We start from the raw sequence: 15,441 nt of genomic DNA, 5'->3' as shown, positions 1-15,441 counted from the left end.
AAAGGCCTGACCATCAGTGTTCAGTGCAAGGAAAAACAAAAGCAACATTAACTCAATCCAGAGTGCCTAGGTACTCCTGCCACTGACAACCGCCCCGTGGCTCTGGGGATCTGCCCTGGGCTTAGCGTCGGGGCTGAGAGGCCAGTAGGCCGCAATGAGGGTGGCCGTGTCCCCAGGGGCAGTGGCCAGGAGCGAGCTCCCGGAAAGGCATAGGAAGGCACGGAGCTCAGCCAGGTGCGGCCCAGCGCCGCCCTCCCGCCGCGCTAGCCGTGGGGGTGGACCGGCAGTAACCACGCCCCAGGATGCCACGCCCACCCGAGGCCCATAAAAGGCGCCGCCCGCTGTGTGCTCGGGTTCGAGTGCTGCTTTGGGGTGGACTGCTGGTGGCCAGTGTCGCCGCGTCCAGCTCGGTGCCACGCCCCGGCCGGTGCTGCGGGAGCCCCAGCCATGCTGTTCTGGCATACGCAGCCCGAACACTACAACCAGCACAACTCTGGCAGCTACCTGCGGTAAGACCGGACAGCACCTGCCTGCGATCGGGGTCAGGGCGCCGACGGACCAGTGCGGCCTCCAGGGGAGGGGGAACTCTCCGGAAGACCCCCGGGGGGCTGATTGGGGAGGCGGCGCGCTGATGCCAGCGGGGCGACTCTCCGAGGTCTCCTGGTCGCTCGCAACGTCCCCGGCCCGGTCCCGCAGCCTTCCCTCTCCCTTCTCCAGTTGGAGAAATAAACTTGCCACATCCATCAGGAGCTCGTGTGTCCCAGGAAGCCAGGCCCCGCTCTTGGCTCATCGCGGCTGGTGGGCCCACAGGTGGGTGGTGGGAGCCGGTCTGCGCTGCTGCCTTGAGGGCCCGGGCTCCGGTGGGCTGGCCGTCCCTGCCTGGGTGAGCTTGGTGTGGCCCCCAGGCCCCGGCCTCTAACTCTCTGCTGCGGGGATTTCTCTAGCGTGCATCAAGGGAAGAGGGTCCCGCGGGTATCGCAAAGTTCTCTGAACTCCCTATTTTAGGAAGTAGACCCCCCCACTCCCACCCCCTTTGCTTCGGCGACTACGGAATTCTTTTTTTCCACCGTGGTACAGCTGACTGGAGGGCCAATAGGCAGGCATTTCATTTTCTGAACTCGCCAGAACCAGCTTCAACCTGTCTTTATTTCCATCCTACTCACAGTTTATTATATGTGCCTTACTTAACCCAAAAGGTGTTGGACGTGGGTTCAGGAAAAAGCGAGCTTGCAAGCAGAAGTCGATCCCAACTGCAGAACCTTATGTGCTTTTTTGGACCCCCAAATCTCCCAGCTTTAATTTTCTGTTATGTGTACTTTTAAGTTTCTATGTCCAGAAGCCCTCTGGGAAGACACCCCCTTCTTAGAAAGCCTAAGCCTGACCAGGTTTCGCTGGTGTATCTTCAGTTTTTGTTTGTTTTAACTCCAAGTCATAGAAAGTGGCAATCAATCTGACCGCAGACCCTGGTGTGCTGAAGGCAATGCAAAGCCCAGGGTTAGAAATGCTGCAGAGTAAGTACATGTTAACTGTAACACCTATAAGGTTGCTGGTAGTTTCTTTTGATCTACTACTAGGTGAGTGGCCACTAGGTATCTCATCCCATCTTAATGAATCTGAAGGTGACCTTGAGTTAAAGTCGGAAGCACCTGTTGGGGGACAGTTTTGTGAGAGGAGAGGTGTGGTCTTGCATCTTCGCAGGAGATATAAGTTAGTGAGCTAACCCAGATACTTTTAGGATTTGGACTTTGCATGGAAGGAGGAAGTCAATCATTGGGGCTGAGTGCTACCAAGCTGCACTGGTTCCTTTGAGGGAGCAATTGGTGAAGACAGTCCATGCTCCCTTCTTGGAAGCTGCCTTTAATTTTTATTTTTAGTTTCAAATAGTTTTTGACCTCCTTGAAGGCCTGTGGTCCGTGCTAGAGCAAGGGTGTTTTTGTTTTGCTTTTTTCCCTCTTTAAATTTTTTAATTTAATTAATTTATTATTGTTGTTGTTGTTGCTTTGGTTTTTCTCTGTGTACCTTTGGAGCCTGTCCTGGAACTTGCTCTGTAGACCAGGCTGGCCTTGAATTCACAGGGATCCCCCTGTGTCTCCCAAGTGCTGGGATTAAAGGTGTGTGCCATCGCCGCTTGGTTAATTTAATTTTTTACAGTGCTGGGATGAACCCTGGGACTTTCCATTTTGATAACTTCCGGCTCTCCTTTTTATTATTATTATTGTTCTGCTGGAAGTTCTACAAGCCATCTGACTTCACCGAATAGTGAGTGGCCTTCAGGTCCCTCCCGCTCCTTTCTGTTTGATGTTCTGGTGACTTTTATTCCTTGGCAAATAAGGACACCAGGCCAGAAACAAGTTAGTGCTGAGTGACGGTTCTTAACAACCCCCCTCTTTTTTTAATTTAAAAGTAACAGCGCATGGATTATTAACTTAACATGGTCTGGGCAAACATGAAATTATGCAATTCCTAGGTGAGCAGGATGACTTGCGCTCCTTCATAACTGCCCAGGCTGGAGAAGGGGAAAGGAAGGTTTGCTTCTGGTGAAGGTGCAGCTAGCTGGTCAGCCCTGCTTTCTCTCTCTCTCTCTCTCTCTCTCTCTCTCTCTCTCTCTCTCTCTCTCTCTCTCTCTCTCTCTCTCTCTCTCTCTCTCTCTCTCTTTCTCAGCAGCAGACAGGAATAACAGAAGAGCCCACATAGGGAAGGTTTCCCAGGTGTGCCCAAAGGCAGGCTTTCTGGGAGTTTGTTAAACACTGTTGGGGTGTGTGCTGGGTTGTGTTTCATGGACACTCATTTATGATGCTGTACAGGGAACACATAGTCCTGGTGACTTGCAGTGAAGTTGGGTCAGCTGATCTGATTCATGGCCCAGACCCATGGAGGGAGGAGGGTCATCAAGATAGGGCGGACACCCTCTGGTAGCTGTTTCTGTGGCAACATAGTTTAGAATCCTTAAGCAAGTTTTGCCTGCCTGCAGGTCATTCTGATCCTCGGGGATTTCATTGGTCTTTGCAATGACATTCATCTGTAGCCCTTCAACTCGGCCTTAGGTGGGACAGTTCATTGGGTCTGGGAGTTCAAGGCTAGCTTGGGCAACGTACTGATACCTTTCCGGAAAAGTCTAGAAAAGTTCCTCTGCTACAGGATGATTGGAGGCTGATGTGTACATGTGTGTGATGATGTGATGATCTATGCATGTGTGTAGGAGCCAGTATTGGTTTTTTGTTTGGTGTGTGTGTGTGTGTGTGTGTGTGTGTGTTTTAAGATGGAGTCTCACTATGTAGTTCTGCTGTCCTGTAACCCTGTGTAGATCAGGCTGACCTCGGACTCACCGAGATCCACCTGTCTCTCCCTCCCAAATGCTGTGATTAAAGGTGTGGCCACAGTGGCCAGCTAGTCTTTAGTGATGTTCCTCTTGCTGGGTCCCCTGCTGGCCTGAAATTTGGCAGGCAGGCTAAGCTGACTGGCCAGTGAGCCTTGGGGGTCATCCAACCACCCCATCTCTCCCATCCTGGGGTCACTAGTGAACGCTACTTCATTCAGGTTTATAGACTGGGCTCTGGAACTGACTTTAGGTCCTCATGATTGCACACGCACTGCTGACTGAGCTGGGCCCCCCAGCCCAGGGCTGACTTTTTGCTGTAGGGAACGTTACTTAGTGGTGAAGGAAGCAACTCTTAAGCATTTTAAGATTTGCTGCTTGGGTAAGAAGACTGAAATCAAGGTTTTCTATCTTCGTAGTATTTTGGGTAAATCATTAGGAGCTTTAAAGCAGGACTTACGGACTGGCAACATGGCTCAGCAGGTAAAGGTGCTTGCTACCGAGCCTCGTGACCTGAGTTCAATCCCAGGAGTCCTCATGGTTAGAGGGAGAACAAGCTTCCAAAGCCCTCCCCTGATCTTGGTGTTAGCACACACTCTGTGTACGCATATATGCAAATAACTAACCAAATAAACATGTCAAATTAAGAAACCAAAAATCCAAACAACAGAAAACTCCAGGCCGGGTGATGGTGGTGCACACTTTTAATCCCAGCACTCTGAAGGCAGAGGCGGGCAGATCTCCGAGTTCGAGGCCAGCCCGGTCTAGAGAGTACATTCCAGGACAGCCAGGGCTACACAGAGAAACTCTGTCTCAACTCTGCCCCTCAAACCCAAAACAAACAAACCAGTTGGTCCCCCTTTTGGGAGAGATGGGGTGCGTGTCCATGTGGATGAGGAGGCAATTGCTCCTCGGCTACGCAGTTTATAGTTAGGGAGTACTGCTGAGTGTTGGTATATATAGTTAATTACAGAATAAAAATTGAGGCTGGTGAGGTGGCTCAGTGGGTAGGGGTGCCAAGTTTTACTACCTGAGTTCAGTCCCCGGGACCCATGTGATAGGAAAGAACTGAATTTTGCAAGTTGTCCTGTGACCTCCACATATGTTGTGACAGGTGTACTACCTACACTGCCCACTAAATTAATAAATAATGTAAAAAAAGCAGAAATTGTTCAGATGATTATTTCCAAAGCTGTCTTAAGTGTTTTGCTTACAGATGGGAAGCAGGTGCCTGTGTTGGTCTGTAGCTCAGTGTGGTATAGCATTTGTTCAGCATGCACACAGTTCCTGAGCACTATATACCTCCCCCCTGAGAAAAAGGAGGGGAAAAAAGCAGCTCTCCAGAGAGAGAGAGATAGAGAGAGAGAGAGAGAGAGAGAGAGAGAGAAAGGAAGGAAGAAAAAGAAAGAAAGAAAGAAAGAAAGAAAGAAAGAAAGAAAGAAAGAAAGAAAGAAAGAGTTGCTGGTTTCTGTCGCTTAGGCCTCAGGAGGTAGACAATTTTACACTTTCCTGTCTCCAGGCCTTGGGTGACTGGATCTCATGAGGGCCGTTGAACGGGGCTGGGACCATGCCATAGTGGTTGCATCTGAGATTTGGACCGTGTTTGGCACCGAGGCCTGAATATCTCGCCCGGCATAGCTCTGTGTTCCTGGACTCTACTCCTTACCACCGCTTCCTGTGTTTTACAGTGATGTGCTGGCTCTGCCCATCTTCAAGCAGGAGGAACCACAGCTGTCTCCTGAGAATGGGGCCCACCTGCCACCCCTGCAGTACGTGCTGTGTGCTGCCACCTCCCCAGCTGTGAAGCTACATGAAGAGACCTTGACATATCTCAATCAAGGTAAAGACTTCCTAGGGGTGGAACCCCGGCTGGCGGACTACTGGGGTAGTTAGCAGATGGTGTTCAAGGCCCCGTTGAGCCCCATTAGCTGTGACACGGGACTCTGGAAAGAAAGAGTTCGAGCTTAGGGGTCAGGCATAGGTTCCAGTTCTGTAGCTTAGCTGTGTGGCTTCCCAGGACTGCCATGACTTCACTGGGTAAATGGAAATATTGAAAACTGAGCTTGGAGTAGTGACATGGGCCCGTAGTCCTACTCCGTAGGCAGCGGCAGCCTGAATGACAGAACGAGAGTCCTGAAAACAAGGGAAGGAAGGGAAGGCCAAATGTGGGTCATCTTTGTAATGCTTCTTCCTTATGAAGCCTCCAAAAGTCGGTGATTGGTGGTTGCTATTACTGGTCTGCTGTCCTTCATGGACTAAGCTGGCCTACATTCTTCTCAGCTCAGGGTCTGACTTTCCCCCACTGGAGAGCAGCTGCCCTTGGCTGCCCAGATCATTGTGCCTCCAGCACAGAGACCTGCTATTCCTTATTCTCAGAGCCTCAGCGATCTCTCCCTCCCTCCCTCCCTCCCTCCCTCCCTCCCTCCCTCCCTCCCTCCCTCCCTCCCTCCCTCTCCATCTCTCTCCCTCCCTCCCTCTCCCTCCCTCTCTCTCCCTCTCTCTCTCTCTCCCTCCCTCCCTCCCTCACTCACTTCCTTCCTCCCTTTCTCTCTCCCTGCCCCTCTGGTCTTTCCAGACAGGGTTTCTCTGTAGCTCTGAATGTAGGTCAGGCTGGCCTCGAACTCAGAGTTCTACCTTACTCTACCTAACTGCTGGGATTAAAGGCCTACACCGCCACTACTCGGCCCTCAGTGATTTCTTATGTAAAATAAGAAAGTCTAATTTTGGGGGGCGTTTAAAAGGGTGAAGGTAAGTAGCCTGCCTGGCATGATGGCAGTTGTGAAACCACTAGCCCTTCCAATTTGTGTTTGTTTGTTTGTTGTTTTTTGAGTTGGAATCTTGCTAGGTAGTTCAGGCTAGTCTGAAACTCAAGATCCTTCTGCCTCAACCTCCTGAGTGCTGAGACTATGAATAGCCTTGTACTCTGTGTTTAGCTTTCAATAATTCTTTAAAATTTTCCATTACATTTATGTATGTATGTATGTGTGATTACATTATGGATATGTATAAGTGTATGTGTGTGATTACATTTATGTCTGTTTGTGTGTGTGCATGGGTGTGTGCACACTAGAGTTCTGAGGAGCTTATTCTCTTCAGCCAGGTCATTGATTTTACCCAGTCAGCCATCTCACCACCCCATGTTCCCATTTGAGTGTTTGATTTGTTAGACACACGAGCCGTATTCTGGTGGATAGAGTGTCCCCGGTCTCTGTCCTGATGGTGGGACTGTATTTAGCACCGTCTCCTGGATGCCTCAGAATGAATCTGGTTGCCATCACCCATGCATGCACTGGTTCCTCCTCTGCTGTGAATTGCAATCTGGGAGAGGCGGCTGAGCCCTGCTTTAAAAAAAAAAAAAGCTGCCTCCGTTCTGCAGAATTGCCTCTTGGATTTGACCTTGCCCAGGTCTCTAGCTGACGATGAATGGAAGTGTCTGGGTTACTCCTGCATGGAATCTGCCCGTCTTGCTAGTCTATCCCCTATCCCCGAGGAGGGCAGGGTTCACCCTTGTGGGCTGAGCACTCACTACTCTGGCTGTGGTGGCTGATGGCCATTGATGGCAGGTGACAAGCCAGTTGGAAGCAGTCCCTTGTGTGTTTGCACAGTGGCTTCTGTCATTGTCCTTTCTTACTTCTTGAAGGTTAAATGCTGCCAACTTTCTCTTTGAGCAGTTTCTTTCCTCATCAGCGCCCCCCCCATGCCCTCCCTACCACCCTCCTCTTGCTTAAACTTGAGAGTGAAGGAATGAGGCCACTGAGCTGATGTGGGTCTTGACTGGGGCCATGCCCCGTGTGAGCAGTGTGAGGTCTTATTGTTTGAACAGGGACATTGTGTTTTTGTCTCCTGCCCCCATTTTAAGGCCTTTCTTTGGTTGTGTTCATCATGCCCCTCCCTGTTATTTAGCCAACGGTAGGAAGTGTTTGATAGCATACTAGGTCTTATTAACAAGTTTAAAAGAGAATGTCCTCTTCCCCATCACAGATGGTGAAGGGCTCACCCTGTGGTTCCATCCGCCTGCCTGTGTTAACTTGGTATTTTTCCTTTGGATATATATACAGATTTATCTACTATTACACAACAAAGGAAACAGAGCCTAGGGCCTTGCACAGCAGGCTACTGCTCTAACACAGAACCACATCCCTCCATCCCTACATATTATTCTTTTTTCTTTTTTGGTTTTTCGAGACCGGGTTTCTCTGTGTGTCTTTGGAGCTTGTTCTGGAACTCACTCTGTAGACCAGACTGGCCTCAAACTCACAGAGATCCACCTGCTTCTGCCTCCCGAGTGCTGGGATTAAAGTCTGTTTCCAAGGTTCTTATGGAACCTCCTGTGCATCCCAAATTGACCCCTGTCTAACTCCATCTTGTCTCAGTTTTGCAAATGCACGGTCTTGCCTGAGTAGTAATATAGTAGATGTTCATTACAGAAAGTGTAAATTGTTTAGGAAGGACTGGGACCTCGCCCAGTTGCCAGAGCACTTGCCTAGCATGCAGGAAGCCATGGGTTTTATCCCTAGTACCTTATATAAACCAAGTGTGGTGGCACACACTTGTCATCCCAGCTCTCTGAGAGGCAAGAGAATCAGAAGTTCAAGGTCACCCTCAGCTACAGAGAGTGAGGATGGGGTGGGGGTTGGAGTGGGAGGTGTGTGTGCTTGAGACCCTGTCTTTAAAAAGAAAGGAAGGAAGGGAGAAAGGAAGCTTTTAGAATTATAGTTTTAAAAATGAGTTATTTTGGTTTGGTGTGGTGGTGCAGCCTTTAATCCCAGCTCTCAGAAAGCAGAGACAAAGGGATTTCTGTGAGTCTGAGATTAGTCTAGTCTACATTGTGGGTTCCAGTCTAGCCAGAGTCACACAGAAACCCTGTCTTTAAAAAAGTTACTATTCAACAGCTAGTCCTCTCTGTAGTAGCTTCTATGTGACAATATTCAAACAATATGCATAATATATTCATTGTTGCTAATTTGCATGTTTCTGCCAAATTAAAAAAGTATCCAGCTGAAACTCGTAAAGTAACTGAAAAGAACAAAAGGCAGAAAAATTCAAAGAAAAATCAAATTTAAGGTGCCTATAATATCATGTGTGTGTTTGTGTCTGTTTAATCCATTAGTGTGTGGGGGCACTTTCTTGCCACTGCACACATGGGAAGTCAGTTTTCTCCCACATGGGTCCTGGTGGTGGGAGGGTCAGGCCTGGCAGCAAGTGCCTTTACTGGCTGAGTCATCTTGCCAACCTGGCAACTAATCTTCTATGTATTTTATGTATATATACTTTAAAATTGGAATTCTATAGTGCTGTATCATAAACTCTTTATCTGGCCAGCTTTATATTGGGAGCAGTCATTTTCTGTTGTTAGAAATTAAACATTTAAGGACAATAATATGACTCAACACATAAAGACGGCTTTGCCACCAAGACTGATAACCCGAGTTCAATTCCCAGGACCCACATGGCGGAAGGAGAGAACTGATTTCAAATAGTTATCTTCTGACTTCGACATGTGCCATGGCATGGGCACGTGCACACATGGGTGTGTGCACACACACACAAAAAATAAATGTAATAATTTTTTAAAAATTAAGCTGAAGAGTGGTGTTGTAACTTAGTGGTGGAGCACTTGTCTAGAAATTAAACATTGATAAACATCCCTGTGGATATAGCTTGATTATTTTTTAGTTATATACCTAATAGATAGAATTAGAGCATTAAAATGTTAACACATTATCTTGGCAGAGTGTTTCACGCCTCCCAGCCCGGTGTATCTCACTGTCTCTCTCAAAGTCAGGTGTTGCCAGTTTTCACATGAGAATTGATTTTTATTTTTTTATTAAAAATCTTTGTGTAGTATCTTAGTCACTGTTTAAGGTGAGGTCCCAGTCTTTGGGACTTAGTCTAGCCTCAAACTTGTGGTCCTCCTGTCTCAGCCTCGAGTGCTGGGATTATAGGTGGTGAGCACCAGCTTGGCTAAGCACTCTGTGCCCTATAATAACTATCTAAGATACCCTAGTCTTTTAGGATGTCTGCGTAATTTTACTATGTCCTTTGTAAATTTCTCTCTGAAGTATTTGTCCCTTCCATCAGAAGAGACATCATTTATGAACCATTTAGCGGCCATGTGTTGCAATGTTTATTTTTCCTCTGTCAGTCATCTGGCTGTGTCTTGTGATAATTACACTTGTGTGTAGCATGTAAGACCTGAGGGTCCTGAGCATGCTAAGCAAGCACTCTACCAGACCAATGACTAAATTTTGTATGTATGTATATGTATGTATGTATGCATGTATTTATTCATTTGTGTGAGTGCCTACAAACCATGCACACATGTGGAGATCAGAGGAGAACTTGTGGGTATTCTGTCCTTCAACTATATAGGAACCATATAGGTCCTGGGGATCAGCTTAGGTTGTCCAGCTTGGTGGCAGAGACATTTGGCCTTACCTGCTTAATGGCTTATGTATTTATCTTTGACCTGCATTTTAAGCATTATGTTGGATGCCTTATGGTACGGGAGCAATAATTACTCAGAAAATGTATGTATCTTTCTTCCTATTGCTCTTATCGATAGTATACTCTGTCTTTTCAGCACACCCCCCATCCAAGTACTTAACCAGGGCCTGCCTTGATAAGCTTTAGATCAGATAAGATTGGGTGACTTCTGGTTAATCTGGGTTAATCTTGAGTTGGTGGCCAGCCTGGGCTGTATAGTAAGATCATGGCTAAATAAACATGTCATTATTATCATATTATAAATAACATGTCATTCAAGACCCTTTTATCCCATTGAAAGGTTTTCTCTGTTATTTATGTTTATTGTATTGGCCCTATAATATTTATTGCTGTTTTTTCCCCCTCGGTTGTGCTGAGAACAGAAGCCAGGGCCTTGTGTGTGCTAGGAGAGTGTTCTGTCTTTGAACTGTGCCCTCAGTTGCTTGATGTTTTATCTGTGTGAAGCCCCTCCAAGTCCTTCTCGTGGAGGGCTGTGTTTGAAGTTCTCTGAGAGCAGAAAGAGCACTGTATGGATATCATTTCTTTCTGAACCAATGGACCACCACTCTGGGCCGTGCCCGAGGAGTGCCTTGGCAGTAGTCGTGCCACACGGGGTGTGCTGGTCTCCAAACCTGGTGGCTGGTTTTAGAAGTGGGGAAGACAATTGTAAAGGAGTGAACAACTGCAGAATAGACTGAAGGCTTGCTAGTCCCCTGTTAGGGTCAAAGGTCCTTGTGGACACAGCTTTCCTGACCCAGGAGCCTGAGGGGGAGGGAGGAGAATCCCAGGTGCTTCTGGCTTGATAAGAAGCTCTTTTCGGAGTGCTTGCTGATGAGAAAGCGTTGGTATTTTCCACCCAAACGACTCTTAATATTTTCTTTTTATTGAATTTATTTATTTGTTTGTGTGCTTCTGAGATCAGACAAGATAGGGTGCATTAGTTTGTGTGTGTGTGTCTTGGGGGGTCTTTTGTGCTTCAGCGAGCACGTGTGAAGGTCAGAGGACAACCTGCCGGGGTTGGTTCTCTCCAACCATGAGGGGTCCCACGTAGAATTCAGATCATTAGGCTTGGTGGCAAGCGCCTTTATGTGATGAGCCATCTCAACAGCCTCGAAACGACTTTGAGCCTCACTTAAATCTAGTGACCCAATGTCACTGGACCTTGATTTCATCCACCCAGGAACTCCAGTTGGTGGAGGGTGAAGGTTCTGCAAGGAGGGGAAACCGAAGGAAAGGCCAGCGTGGCTGACACATCTGTCTTGTAGCCAGGGGACCTCTCCTCTTCCGTGACTTACTGTAAATTGGGCAAAGAACATCCTTTTAAGGTGCTCCTAGGGCAATACAGCCAGCTGGAGATTGCCGAGCTTGTGGCCAGGCGCCTGGCTCCAACAAGCCCATTTCTGCCATTACTGTTTATAAAGAGAAAACATGGGCTGGTGAGTTGTCTTAGCTAGTAAATGTGTTTGCTGTTAAGCATGACAGCCTGGCTTTGATCCCAGGACTCATGTGAGCAGAAACAGTGGCAGAGGAAGAGACTCCTACATCATACAGTGCTGTGGGGTGGTGTATGTATGTGTGTACAATTAGCACTTGTACTTGGTTGTGCTTCTGTGTCTGGCATAGAGGACTTTTTTTTTTTTTTTTTTTTTTGAGACAGTCTTGACCTCAACCTGCTACCTGAGGATGATCACACACTTCTGATCCTCCTGCCTCCACCTCCTAAGAGCTGGGATTACCTGAAGGGGCTTATGTAGTTAGTGCTGGGAATCTAACCCACAGCTTTGGGTATAGCAAGCAAGCACTCTGTGGACCAAGGAATATCCCCAGTCCCTAAAACCATTTCTAAACACTGCTATTGAGTAGCAGAACACATGATGCCCTCTAGGGCACAGGAAGCCTGCTCACCAGAAAAGCACTTTCTAAACTGTCCCCCCTGTCGCTGGCTGAGGTGCAGGCTTAGAGCCTGAGTCTTGGCCTCGCCCTGATATTCTCTTCTAGATATATTCTAAAATACATTGTTCCCAGCTTTTTCACTGACAGCCTGATGTTAGGCAGGGTATGGGAAGTGATGGCACTCACTGTAGTGGGTCATGAAGAAAGTTCTGGAAGGGGAGGAGTCATGGGCAAACCAGGTTTTGTTCTGGGTAGGTCTAGGCCCTGCATTTTCTGTAGCCTCTGAGGAACTGTGGGGAAAATATCTCCCGGGAAGGAAGAAAGACACACCCTCCCTTCAGGGAGGGAGATTATAGCCCGGCCTGCATGGCTCTGGAAAATGGAGTTTAGCGTTTTCACAGCTCCTGGGAAGTCCTTCATCTCTGGGCTCCTGGCTGTCCTCTTTCGTACAACCTCCCTTGCGGCTGTTAGCCTGGAGAAGTAAGTGTTCCACGAATGTCTGGTTGCATTTTTCCTTCTTCCCAGGTCTCTTAGTGACTGAATTTAAAGAATGAGGTGGGATTAACTCCTGTTTGCTGACTTTCCTCCGCAGCTGAGTTTTCTTTTTCAGATTAATTTTTAGCCCGAAGTTTGGGAATATAAACTACAGAAGACAAATGACCCTGAAGCACATTACTTAAAACAACAAATGCTTCCCATCTTTCTTATTATTCCTAAGGGGTAAGCGCTGCTTGCAACAGTGACTGATTGGACAAACACGCCCACTCCAGAAACCATCTGTCTCCTGTCTTTTAGATATGTTTCTTGGTCACATTAGAATGGGCATGTGTATATCTGTGTTTTTGTTTTTGAGACAGTGTCTTAGTATGTAGCCCTGGCTAGCCTAGAACTCACTATGTAGTCCAGGCTGGTCTCAAACTCTTGGAGATCTGCCTGCCTTAGCCTCAAGAGTACTGAGATTAAAGTCCCAGGTCTGGATGTCCAAATTATGTATAAGTTTTTATGATGTGAGCTCCCCCCCTTTTTTTCCCTCTAAGACAGGGTCCTGGCTGTCCTGTAACTCACTCTGTAGACCAGACTGGCCTCAGAGATCTGCCTGCCTCAGCCTCCTAAGGGCTCAGATTAAAGGGGTGTGCACCAGCACCACCTGGCTTGATTTTTTTCACTTTTGAAGATAAACAAGGTTATGTTATAAATACCACCTGATAATTGCACACCAACAGACATTCCTATTCCTGTCCTAAGGGTTGTGCTGGAGGTGTGGCTCAGTGGGCATTTGCCTTCTATGCTCAATTGGAAGAAATTGTTTGTTTTGTTTTTGTTTTTGTTTTTTGAGACAGGGTTTCTCTGTCTAACCTGGCTATCCTGGAACTCACTTTGTAGACCAGGCTGGCTTTGAACTCATGAGCTTCACCTGCCTCTGCCTCTTCAGTGCTGGGATTAAAGGCATGTGCCACCACCACCCGGCTAATTTGCTTACTTATTTTATATGTATAGTGTTTATATCTCTGTTTAACTAATTTATTTCTTATTTGTTAGTTTTTAGTTTTTCAAGACAGGATTTCTTTGTGTAAATAGCTCTGGCTGTTCTGGAACTCGTTTCTGTAGACTAGACTGGCTTCAAACTCACAGAGATTCACCTGCCTCTGCCTCCCAAGTGCTGGGATGAAAGGCTTGCACCACCACCACATGGCTACTTTTTAAATTTATTTTTATGTGCGTTAGTGTTTTGCTATGGGTTTCATATCCCCTGGAACTGGAGTTACCGGTAGTTGTGAGATGCCATGTGAGTGTTGGGAGTTGAACCTGGGTCCTCTAGAAGGGTAACCAGTGCTCTTAACCACTAAGCCATCTCTCCAACCCCATGCTTTTTTAATTTTTGAAAATTACATTTATTTATTTATGTGTGTTTAGGGGGCAGTGTACTGTGATACCACTGTGGAGATCTGAGGACAGCTTAAAGGAACCGAGTCTCTCCACGATGTGGGTCTCCAGGGCTTGTTGGGAGGCCTCTCTCACCAGCCTGCCTCTCTCTCACCAGCCTCTGCTTTTCGGGACAAGGTCTCATGTAGTCCACGCTGTTGAACCTCCTAGTAGCTGAATCTGTCATTGCTGTTAACTTCTGGTCTCTCTGCCTCCACCTCCAAGAGCTGGGCGTACAGGAGTGTCCTGCCATGCCCAGCTCTGTTCATTAACTTTTACCTGTCCAGTTACATCTTCGAACTCACTGTGTATTGTATCCAAGGATGACTTTGAACTCCTCTTTCTGCCTCTGCCTCCTAAGTGCTGGGCTTATACCAGGCTCAGTTTATATGGTGCTAGGGATCACATCTAGTGCAATACGTGTGCTAAGCAGGTGCTTTACCACTGAGCTTCATCCCCAGTCCCCTTCACATGGCTTTAATAAAAAAAAAAAAAAAAGATTTATATTTAGGTGTAGGTGAGCGGATGCCCTGGAGGTGGAGTTGCCTGAAACACAGCAGGTAATCTTAACCACTGGTTATCTCCCCGCCCGGCCCTTTACCTATCTTATCATAGGAAAGTCCTTTGAGTAACCTGAGAGCCTCTTCTTTTAACCCCATCTCATTGATGAAAAAAACTGAGGCCCAGAAGGGATATAACACTTTCAGCATACATAGTGGGGTCCTAACCGGCTCCTCACTGGGACTCAAGGGTAGCATTCAGATGGCTCCTAGAGGGTGGGCTTTCTTCCTCTGTGCTTGAGCCTCGGGAAAGAAGGCTAGGGATCTGTCTTCTGTGCACTAGAATGGGGTGGAGAAGATGGCTGAGTACACATACTGTCTGTTCTCTCCCTTGGAGAAGACTCGGCCTTGCTGGCTCAAGACCACTCTGTGCCTGAGAGAACCTGGCGTGTTCTTGACCTAGCATTCTCCAGCTTGCTACTAAGGATTCTGTGGGTGCAGAATGGAAGGGAGAGGTCAGGTGTTCTAGGATTCCAGAGTACAGAAATGAGACCTCCCACCCCCAAGCACAGGACATTTACACCACCTTGCTTTCAATGTCCCTGCACTGTCCCTGCAGAAATGCAGAGTCCCCTGGTGTCTGCCACCAGGACAACTAATCAGAACCTACAAATTGCTGGTGATTTTAAATGCATTCAGATTATAGAAACATGACTAGCCCTTGTGCCTTAGCCATCCATTTCATAGGTGGGTAAACTGAGGTTTAGAGAGGTGGTATGGGCTTGCCCCAGAACATGCAGTGGTACCCCTCCTTTTCCTTCCCTCCCTCCAGGTTTCACTTTGCCTTTCTCTAGGGTTTCATATAGCCCAGGCTAAGGAATGGCCTTGAACTACGGATCGCCCCAAGTGCTGGAATTATAAGTATATAGGCCGCACTCACTTTTATGAGCTTCTGGAGATTATAGGCATGTGCCTGCCACCACACCTGGCTTTTGCTTGCCTTTTTTTTTCAGATTTATTTTACACACATGAGTGTTCTCCCTGTGTCTTAGTCACTGCTCTATTGCTGTGAAGCTATTGCTATGACCAAGGCAACTCTTACAAAAGAAAGCATTTAATTGGAGGCTAAAACGTACAGTTTTAGAGGGTTGGTCCATTATCATCCTGGCAAGAAGCAGAGAGGCATGATGCTGAGGCTTTTTACAACCTGATCCACAGGTAGAGAGAAGAGGGGGCGCTGGAGAGGGCTTTGAAACTTAAAAGTGACACACCTTCTCCAACAAGGCCTTGCCCTTCCCCAAAAGTTTCCCTAACTGAGGACCA

The 15,441-nt window shown here is 47.5% G+C and overlaps 1 protein-coding gene across 2 annotated transcripts in view; it reads left to right on the top strand.

Annotated features, from left to right (window-relative positions):
• The first annotated feature begins 375 nt into the window (after window positions 1-375).
• The window catches only part of Tfcp2l1 (transcription factor CP2 like 1), a 53,814-nt gene continuing 38,748 nt past the window's right edge, over window positions 376-15,441 (top strand). For both annotated transcript variants that reach the window (XM_038349281.1, XM_038349280.1), the window contains exons 1-2: window positions 376-509; window positions 5,005-5,156. In XM_038349281.1, the coding sequence (XP_038205209.1) occupies window positions 448-509; window positions 5,005-5,156 (214 nt within the window). In that variant the 5' untranslated portion in view covers window positions 376-447. The remainder of the gene's footprint in view (window positions 510-5,004; window positions 5,157-15,441) is intronic.

The sequence above is a fragment of the Arvicola amphibius genome, chromosome 12, assembly GCF_903992535.2.
Source record: "Arvicola amphibius chromosome 12, mArvAmp1.2, whole genome shotgun sequence".
NCBI classification, from domain to species: domain Eukaryota; kingdom Metazoa; phylum Chordata; class Mammalia; order Rodentia; family Cricetidae; genus Arvicola; species Arvicola amphibius.
Note: the sequence above shows the minus strand (reverse complement) of the source record. Positions and strands in the feature narration are given on the sequence as shown.